At 44.6% G+C, this 9,071-nt stretch overlaps 3 protein-coding genes across 3 annotated transcripts; 2 read left to right on the top strand and 1 right to left on the bottom strand.

Annotated features, from left to right (window-relative positions):
• Nucleotides 1-269: 269 nt before the first annotated feature.
• LOC140759283 (cyclic nucleotide-gated ion channel 4-like) lies at nt 270-4,223 on the top strand. Its single transcript, XM_073095797.1, has 8 exons — nt 270-957; nt 1,842-2,057; nt 2,146-2,459; nt 2,582-2,693; nt 2,782-3,018; nt 3,127-3,213; nt 3,304-3,548; nt 3,767-4,223. The coding sequence occupies exons 1-8, from the start codon at nt 409-411 to the stop codon at nt 4,038-4,040; spliced, it is 2,034 nt and encodes a 677-aa protein (XP_072951898.1). The 5' UTR covers nt 270-408; the 3' UTR covers nt 4,041-4,223.
• Nucleotides 4,224-4,650: 427 nt separating this feature from the next.
• On the bottom strand, nt 4,651-5,777 carry LOC140759284 (uncharacterized). Its single transcript, XM_073095798.1, has 2 exons — nt 5,232-5,777; nt 4,651-5,109 (listed from the first exon to the last, which is right to left on the bottom strand). Exons 1-2 carry the CDS (start codon nt 5,367-5,369, stop codon nt 4,918-4,920), a joined length of 330 nt encoding a protein of 109 aa, XP_072951899.1. The 5' UTR covers nt 5,370-5,777; the 3' UTR covers nt 4,651-4,917.
• Nucleotides 5,778-7,280: 1,503 nt separating this feature from the next.
• Nucleotides 7,281-9,071, top strand: LOC140758679 (uncharacterized). The gene has a single exon (XM_073094922.1). It carries the CDS (start codon nt 7,281-7,283, stop codon nt 9,069-9,071), a length of 1,791 nt encoding a protein of 596 aa, XP_072951023.1.

The following is a 9,071-nucleotide window of genomic DNA, read 5'->3' as shown; positions in this document are numbered from 1 at the left end:
TAGAAAGCAAGAGAATTAAATATATGTAAACTACCTTGGAAACTCCTAACATATGGTTTGAGTTAGTCATTAATTTCTCTACTAGCCAATGATTGAGCTCAATTATTATAACTAGCCAGTGGTGTTTAATGTGACTGCTAGTAAATCCACATTCAATTTCATGCTCTTATGAAGCTTCTTTATTTATGCAAGGACTACTTTAAATCAAGAAGCGCGCGTTAGTTGATACTTGTAACGCCAGCTTTGACTACATAATGACATATTAACGAGCAGTATCTCACAAGACCCCAAGCTTAGACAGCTCCAGTACCTTAATGCAGTTCAAGAGCATCTTTATAGCCTCCTTTGGATGCCCACCTCCTCCAAACTGCTACGTTTCTTTGATCTATTAATTCCTCAGTGCTTACTATGTTTTATGATCACTTAGAAACCACCATGCCCGGAGCTGGAGAATCCACATACACCCCCTACGAAGACATGGGTCAAGATGTAGAGTCTGATGAAGAGGGCAGCTCGCATGCACCAAGACTTGACCACGTCGGAGTCCGGCGAGGCCAGAGCTGGTTACTAGGCGGCGTCCTCGACCCGCAGTCGAGGTGGGTCCAAGAGTGGAACCGCACCTTCCTCCTGGTTTGCGCCGCAGGGCTGGTCGTCGACCCCCTCTTCTTCTACGCCCTCTCCATCAGCGGAGCGCAGATGTGCCTCTTCGTCGACGGGTGGTTTGCGGTCACGGTGACGGTCCTCCGGTGCATGACCGACGCCGTACACGTGTGGAACATGTGGGTGAGGCTGAAGACCGCGTACCGCAACCGGCGGTCGTCGACGATGTCCCATGCATGCGAGGAAGTCGTCGAAGGTGTGATTTCGATGATGAGCTCGCGCGAGGTGGCGCTCGAGTACTTGACGTCGACCAAGGGGTTCTTCTTCGATCTCTTCATCATTTTTCCAGTGCCTCAGGTATACCCTGTGATGGTCATGATATTTTGTTCTTAAAATTATAATTATGCTCAATAAGTTACCATTAGTTGGTGCATTTTTCTTGCTGACATCCATCTTTAATTACCTCTGAGTGTGAGGCTTCCACTTCCACTTGCTGCATAGTGAGCCATTCGTTTGTTAGCTTTACATAAAGAGACTGGAATTTTCTTGAATTCACCTCAAGACAAACCCTGCTCTTATTCAGATAGCAGTGAGCATTCACTGCGCGGACTGGGGATAGAGGGAGGAATCACATGCATTCCGCATGATTTTAGTGTCCGTTTCTAGTACTTAAATACGGACAACCTCACACTGGCATGACATGGTTACTTATATACACAAGCATGGCCTGCAGTACTTACGGATGTTTGAATGCACATGGAGGATTGACATCATCTCTGTAGATTGTAGTAGTACCCAATGTTGAATTTAACCAGAAACAACACTATGACATTGCCAGAATACAGAGTATATCTGAAGCTCCCTGATACGTTGCTGACCATTATAGCAGCAAAGTGGGAATGAGAGGGACACAAGAGAGAACCTGATTGCTTGACGTGATGATCGACTAGTCTCTACATCTACTGATATATATATATAGTGGTCTTTGTTTTCATTATGTCCTTCCCTAACTGATGTCTTGTCGTCGTATAATCGGAAGGAACCTAGAGTTCAAAAAACCAGATTCCCCCACTCCAATGTATGAGGAAGAGTCAATTAAGTCTCATATCAAGTGCTTTTAGATTAGGCATTTTGTACATTATTTTGGGCTGTGGCCATTTTCATTATCAAGAATTCCAACAACCTACTCTTCTTGGCCCCACTCCCCTCCCCCCGCCCCCCCCCCCAAAAATGTATTGCAGGTAGTGTTGTGGGTGGCTGCCCCTGCCCTAATTCGCCGAGGATCGACGATTGCGGTGATGACCATCTTCTTGATCATGTTCCTCATCCAATACCTGCCCAAGATCTATCATTCCATCTGCTTCCTGCGCCGGCTGCAGAACTCCTCGGGCTACATATTTGGGACTATTTGGTGGGGCATTACTCTCAACTTGATAGCCTACTTTGTAGGAGCTCATGTGAGTAGTTAGCAACGAGATCCGAGATGCTGATCATATCTATCTATCTCAAGTTTATGAACATTGTATAGTTGTTGCAATGTAACAGGCTGTAGGTGCGTGCTGGTACTTGCTTGGCATCCAAAGAGCTACAAGATGCCTCAATGATCAATGCATTTCAACCAAAGGGTGTGGGCTAAGGACAGTGGGGTGTTTAAATCCTGTATACTATAGTATCCCCACTGCAAGCAGTGAAAGGGAAAGGATGGCTTGGGCTCACAACTTGCATGCCAGGACCACTTGCCTCAATAGCCAAGATAACTATGATTATGGCAATTATAAGTGGACACTTCTACTTGTCATGAACTCGAGCCGATTGGAGAAGATGCTGCTTCCCATCTTCTGGGGTCTGATGAACATAACGTAAGAAATCCTTGATATATATATAATCTGATCCGTAGGTAAAAGGTGTAGTTGTTATTGGATGTTTTGCTATAACGAGATCCTTAACATCTCTGGTAGTCTATGATGTCTATCAAGTTCAGAACCTTCGGCGGCGGCCTTCAGAGCACGACGGAATTGCTCGAGATCTTCTTCAACATCATCGTCGTGACGACCGGGCTTCTCTTGGTTACAATGCTGATTGGAAACATCAAGGTGATCACTTTGTTACTCTCCAAATTTATACTTGCATTGTTAACAAGTAGTGATTAATAAATTATGAGGATGTATGATGGCATTGTAGGTGTTCCTGCATTCTACGACATCAAAGAAGCAGGCGTTGCACCTCAAGATGAGAAGGTCGGAGTGGTGGATGAAGCGGAAGCAGCTGCCGAAGGGGATCAAGCAGAGGGTGCGGCAGTACGAGCGGCAGCGGTGGGCGGCGATGCGAGGGGTGGACGAGGGGGAGATGATCCAAAATCTTCCAGAGGGATTGAGGAGGGATATCAAGTATCATCTCTGCCTTGATCTCGTCCGCCAGGTACCAAATTTAGTAGTCCATTGTTCTGCATCATGGAAACAGAGCATCGGTATTGCGGTTGTCGTTGGACCATGCATTAAGTCTAACAAGACTACGTATGAATCTCAGGTTCCATTATTTCAACACATGGACGAGTTAGTCTTGGAGAACATCTGCGATAGAGTGAAGTCCTTCATCCTCCCAAAAGGAGAAACTGTAAGCCACCAACTCTTCTTCTCCTACTCTAACAAACAATTGCACCATCGCATGATTCACATGTACGTGTAATGTGTTGTAATGATTCAGATAAGCAGAGAAGGGGATCCAGTGCAGCGCATGCTGTTCATAGTCCGTGGCCACCTCCAGAGCAGCCAAGTCCTCCGCGACGGCGTCAAGAGTTGCTGCATGCTCGGCCCCGGCAACTTCAGCGGCGATGAGCTCCTCTCTTGGTGTCTTCGCCGCCCCTTCATCGAACGCCTTCCGCCGTCTTCGTCTACTTTGGTGACGCTCGAGTCCACCGAGGCCTTTGGGCTCGAGGCGGGGGACCTGAGGTACCACCATTAACTCGCCATTTTCTACTATTAAAAAAGGGGGGCAAAGTTATATTTTACACCCTCGACTTGCCTCGTTGACTAATTTCTTTTAAGAAAAAGTCATAAAGTACACCGTATATTTTGTCTATATTATAAATAAATCTAATAAATCTAAATTTTAATTATGCAAATCGGATATTGGCTTAAATTCAGGGTGTTAAATGTAAAATGAACAGGTACGTGACGCAGCACTTTCGGTACACGTTCGTGAACGAGAAGGTGAAGAGGAGCGCGAGGTACTACTCCCCCGGGTGGAGAACGTGGGCGGCGGTGGCGATTCAAATGTCGTGGAAGAGGTATAAGAGCCAGGGTTTCCTGGCTCGGATGGCGATCGTGAGGGCGAGGAGGCCGACGGAGGCCTCGAGATGTGCGTCGCCGGGGGAGGAGAGGCTCCGACACTACGCGGCTCTGCTCACGTCGCCCAAGCCACAACGGGATGCTCTTTCTTGATCGCCGTTGTAAATTTATCATTTTAATTGATGTGATTTGATGCTGGTTTTAGTGGGTTCGTGAAATCTTGCAATCTGGCACTAACTCCATTTGTTTCTCTCTGCAATCGTAACCGGCGAGTTCTCGCAATCTTCAAAGATATGAATTTTCTTGATCGCGAGAAAGGATGATCTGATTTCCTTATTGGCAATCTCTCTTTTTTTTTGCAATTTATAGTGTAGTTTTAAATTGGATGTCTGTTGGTAAATCTCCGTAGACTTGAAGATTTGCATGGGCAATTTTGCAATTGGTGATTTTTGTTTTCCTTTTTATATTTTGGTCGGATTGAATTCTTGCAATGGCGTGCTGATTGCTTCTGATACTTGGAGAAATGCTCAAGGAACTACGCTATTGCATTCATTTTTGAAGAATGAGAGCTTTTATATCCATGGATTTTAGTCGCTAATAGCTATGCCAAACTGAACTACTGAAGACTGACTACCTGTGAAACTCTACTCCTTCCAATAGCTGGATATTTTCTTTTGCACCCTTCGATCAATTACACCAAATTGGTGCCACTTTCAACTTCCAGGACTAGCCACCAGCTACTTGTGATACTGAGATTTTGACATTAGGATATAAAATCTCGTTCTAATCGCGGAATTCTTGTAAAGTTATGTACAGCATGCAACCTTTTTTTTTCTTGCTAGAATTCTTGTGATTATGTGTCCAAGTTTCCCATTTTCCTAGTAACTGCAGATTTTGCAGGAAGTTTTCCCTTTGCAAGCCAAACAGGATGAAGAGTTAGAATTTGAATACTCTGGAACAGTGTGCGACTTCCCTTTAACATCATAAACCCAATATAAAAAAAAATCTGAGTTACAAGATAAAGGGAGTTTCACGCCTCAACTGTTTCCATGGCAATGAGCTGCCCTGCGTCGGATTCATGAGCTGCTCCACCTCTGAAGAGCAAAACTGTGAGGCTGCCTATGCTGAAATAGATGAAGCAGCCACAATGGTGCGTCACAAAGGAACCGAAATCCCTCCCGACGATGCACTGCCATCCAGGCCCATACGAGCTATCAAACTCCTGCAGCCATGCATAGTTGCAAATCATCCATGAGAGGAAGATGAAATGATACAAGAGAAAAAAAATATATCAAGGAGGTTACTGTTATTCTCTTATATATCATCTTGATCGTAAGAAAATACCTTCTTGACGAAACGAGCAATATCAGTGGAGTCTGTGACATCTAATTCATCAAGGGCCTTCCCAGCCAAGCGGAGTGCATCCTGCTGCATGGTCTGCAGCATGTCTGTGTCTCCTATGATTGCCTTGCTTTCCAGCATTCCTACTTTTGGACTTCGCAAGAATAGGAAGGAAGAGGAGCCTGGAATTTGGTTCTGGTTTGCAAGTAGGGAAGACTACCGAGTATGGATGAAGGGAAACGAGGGTCTTACTAAATACTGTTTGATGGCAGAGGGAAGTAGCAACGGCGGATGTTGGATGTGATCGCGGCCACGTCGACTGGATTCCAGTTTTGCGGCCAAGAGGAGATATCCAAGAATATGCTATGTGGTAGCAAAGCCGTGATGAATTGATTAAGCCCACCTGTGCACATGGAGGATCACATACTCTTATCTTTGAATGGTGTTGCTATATTCGTGGTACTCTGGATTCAATTAGGCACGGATGGCTGGTGGTGGACTCTTCCACTACTGGCGCATTTGTCTCCTTGCTTTGCTGCACTGGACTCTTCTTCTGTCATCGTTGTGGCAGAGATAAAGCTACGTGTTGTTTAAGGTTCGCTTTAAGCTGCACCATTCTTTTCCTGTAAGCCTCTTATCAGTTGTGGCACCAGTTAACATCTTGTGCCTGAGAAAAAAACATCTTGGATTCAAAGCGATGGGGCCAGTGACTAATGACAGTGCATCAAAGTGATGGAAAATTTGCAATAAACTCAGCTGAATCCTATGGCCAATACCCACCGAAGAGGATGCACTTTTTCTCTGCTACTTTAGAAACAGTCTATATATTAGTCTGCTGTATAGAATTTTAGCGCACTTTTTTATATAGCTTCGGAATTTTCAAACTCATCCTTTTCCAGGTAATACCTGTCCACATGATATTATATAGTCTTTTTCATGAATGAGTGTGTATGTTTTGGATGTGCTCCATGCTTATCTTATCTGCATGTTCATCTATAATGTATATCTATAATCGTGGTTTTAGCCTTTAGGAAGATTTTTAGTGCCATGTCAATTATTGTCACTCTACCTTTCTAGTGAATTCTTATTTTATGTCCAACTTTTGTAGGTCTCTCCAAAAGTTGATCCACTTTATTATTGGTAGGGATGACCCGTGCCTTCCTGGGCATCCTTTTAACTTTGTTTTGATATGGTACTTTAGTCCCTCTTCCTTGGGTGCTTCCTCTCTCTTTCTCTCAGCTAAAGGCAGTCGGTCGTCCCCTCTCTTATTAATGTGACACCACAGTCCTGAGGTACTGCAAACAAACAAACCAAGGATTCACATGCGAAGCAATTTGACACCCTACTGTTGAGAAATTTCGTATATCCTACACTTTTACTTACCCTCAAGTGGTGCTCTCAGTGGTCCATATGGCTACAACTTTCGCCTACCTTCACATCAACTCTATAAGACTTACAAGTATCACAGCTTTAGCTCAAAGTTTTGTAATAACTAGGTGCTTCAAAGTTCTGTGTTGCTAGTCTTTAGGCAGTTAGATAAAACCCTGACTTCGTAGATCATATTGTCCTCATGTATTATCTCAAACATATGTAAACGTTCTTCATTTCATATAAATCTACGACCTTGTGAAGGAATATTACTCGTAACCTTGACTACGACTGAGTTTTAACTTTGTTTAACAGTTTATATGAAGCTTCTCCATTGCTGCATGTACCAAAGTACCGCTGCTCTTAGTCAGCAGCTTTTATCAAAGTTCAGTCGCTCTGTTCCGAAAATATCTTGTCCCATTTCTAAGATTCTGCTGGGCTTGTCAACTTCTTCAGTTATACTGAAAATTACTTCTTCCATGACAATTCAGCAACTACCTATCCAACTACTCGTTACCAAATTTTCATCTACCCAACCAAACTTTTCTTCTCAGAGATCTACTCGCACAAGTCTCTTCCCACAATGCCAAACTAGAATCAGATCTTCTACCATTCTGATAGCTGCAAGCATTTTTCCTTGCCTTTAACTATTTACACACAATCATCCGAAGATTGGTCTCTTATATGGTAGCAGTGTCAGAATCCAGTTACCGCGGACATAGTAAGTCCCATAATTACGGAGAGTTTGATATCAGTCGCCTAGTAAAGATGGAAGAAGAGGAAAAAGAGAGTGTTAGCCTTGCAAGAGCAGCAGAGTTCATCAGTTCCTTGATCTCCTCTTCCTACTCCATCAGATTGCTTCATGCCAAATGGCGATCAATTCGCAAAAAACTAGAAGAACTCTACACCGGCCTGTCCGCTGCAGCCGAAGGCGACGACTCCCAGGAGAATTCTGAACTAATCAAGCTATTACAGTCCATAGTATCAACTGGGCATGAGACACAAGTAATTATTGAGCACTGCTCTGATGAGTCTTACAGTGGAGGAAAGCTTCTTCTCAAGAGTGATCTCGACGTTGTGGCCACTAAGCTCGAGACCCACATCAAACGCCTGGTGGAGATGTACTCTTCTGGTGCTTTAATGCACTCTCGAGCTATCGTCGTGTCAAAACCAAGCACTGGGGCGAGCAGGGAGGACATAATGTTCTACGCGAACGATCTCTTCTCAAGACTAAGGATTGGTACCTCGGACATGAAAATCCAAGTCTTAGTCGCGCTTAACGAGCTCCTCCATGAGGATGACAAGTATGTGAGCATTGTAGCAGCCAATGGAGTTGATGGCATTAGTCTTCTAGTTAGCCTCCTTAAATTTGGAGACATGGGTGTTCGAGATGGAGCGTTGGAAGCCATTTCGGTGATCGCAGAGCTCCATTCGTGCAGAGTAGCACTTGTTGTTGCTGGTGTTATGGCTTCGTTGGTTCAGGTTTTGGAGACAGGGAATGTCTTAGCCAAAGAACAAGCAACTCGAACCCTCAAGAAACTTACAGAGAATTCAGACAACGCATGGTCGGTTTCCTCTCATGGAGGCGTCGCAGCATTGCTCGACGTCTGCAGAGATTTCTCTAGCAGTGAAGAGTTGGTTTGCTCGGCTTGTGGTGTGTTGAAGAGCCTCAGCTGTATCGACGAGATCAAGAGGTTCATGGTGGAGCAAGGGGCAGTTTCTGTTTGCGCTGAGCTCTTGGGAGCTGCAGAGGAGGTGAAACAAATCCAAGCCATGGAGTTCTTAGCTACCATTTCCTCTGATGATCACGGTGTCAAGCAAAAGGCGGTGAAAGAAGGGGTTATAGACTCACTTGTTCTGGTGTTTGATCCAAGCTCTCCTCATTCATGCAAAGCAAGAGAGGTCGCTCTCAGGGCCATCGAGTCTCTCTGCTTCTCATCAGTGAATTGGGTGAATTTCTTGATCAATTCTGCGTTCCTCCGTCACACTCTCTTCTTTCTGAGGAATGATGAGATCTCCATGAAGCAGTCGGCGTTAAAGGTAGCACGCCGTCTCTGTTCGATATCTGAAGAGACTAAGAAGGCAATGGGTGACGAAGGCTTCATGCCAGAGCTTGTAATGATGCTTGAGACCAACAGTTCTCTTGAACTAAGAGACGTTGCAGCAGAGGTCCTATGCAGCTTGGTCTCAATCCAAAGGAACCGGAAAAGATTCGTTCAAGAAGGCGAAAACATCAACAGAATTCTGCGGTTGCTTCATACCAATGGGGAAAAGTCCACGACGACGAAGTTCTTGCTGTCTGCGTTGATGTACTTAATGGAGAGCAGCAGCAGCCGGAGAAAGATTGCATCTTCGGAGTGTGTAAAGAATTTAGAGATGCTTGCAGAGACTAACGTAACTGATGCGAAGAAGGTCGTTAAGAAGCTCGCAGGCAAAGGATTCAAAAGTATACTTACTGGAATTTGGAGCTTCTAA

This window comes from Typha angustifolia, chromosome 4 (genome assembly GCF_048772165.1).
Source record: "Typha angustifolia cultivar Huaian chromosome 4, ASM4877216v1, whole genome shotgun sequence".
Taxonomy (NCBI): Eukaryota; Viridiplantae; Streptophyta; class Magnoliopsida; order Poales; family Typhaceae; genus Typha; species Typha angustifolia.
The sequence above is the reverse complement of the archived record's forward strand: the minus strand, read 5'-3'. Positions and strand labels throughout refer to the sequence as shown.

Excerpts from the sequence above, each read along its gene's own strand:
- LOC140759283 (XM_073095797.1), top strand. The coding sequence starts at position 409 with ATGTTTTATGATCACTTAGAAACCACCATGCCCGGAGCTGGAGAATCC. Across the intron at positions 2,058-2,145 it reads CCTACTTTGTAGGAGCTCAT|GCTGTAGGTGCGTGCTGGTA; the intron begins GTGAGTAGTTAG and ends GCAATGTAACAG. Across the intron at positions 3,019-3,126 it reads GCCTTGATCTCGTCCGCCAG|GTTCCATTATTTCAACACAT; the intron begins GTACCAAATTTA and ends TATGAATCTCAG.
- LOC140759284 (XM_073095798.1), bottom strand. The coding sequence starts at position 5,369 with ATGCTGGAAAGCAAGGCAATCATAGGAGACACAGACATGCTGCAGACC. Across the intron at positions 5,110-5,231 it reads TTGCTCGTTTCGTCAAGAAG|GAGTTTGATAGCTCGTATGG; the intron begins GTATTTTCTTAC and ends GCATGGCTGCAG.
- LOC140758679 (XM_073094922.1), top strand. The coding sequence starts at position 7,281 with ATGGTAGCAGTGTCAGAATCCAGTTACCGCGGACATAGTAAGTCCCAT.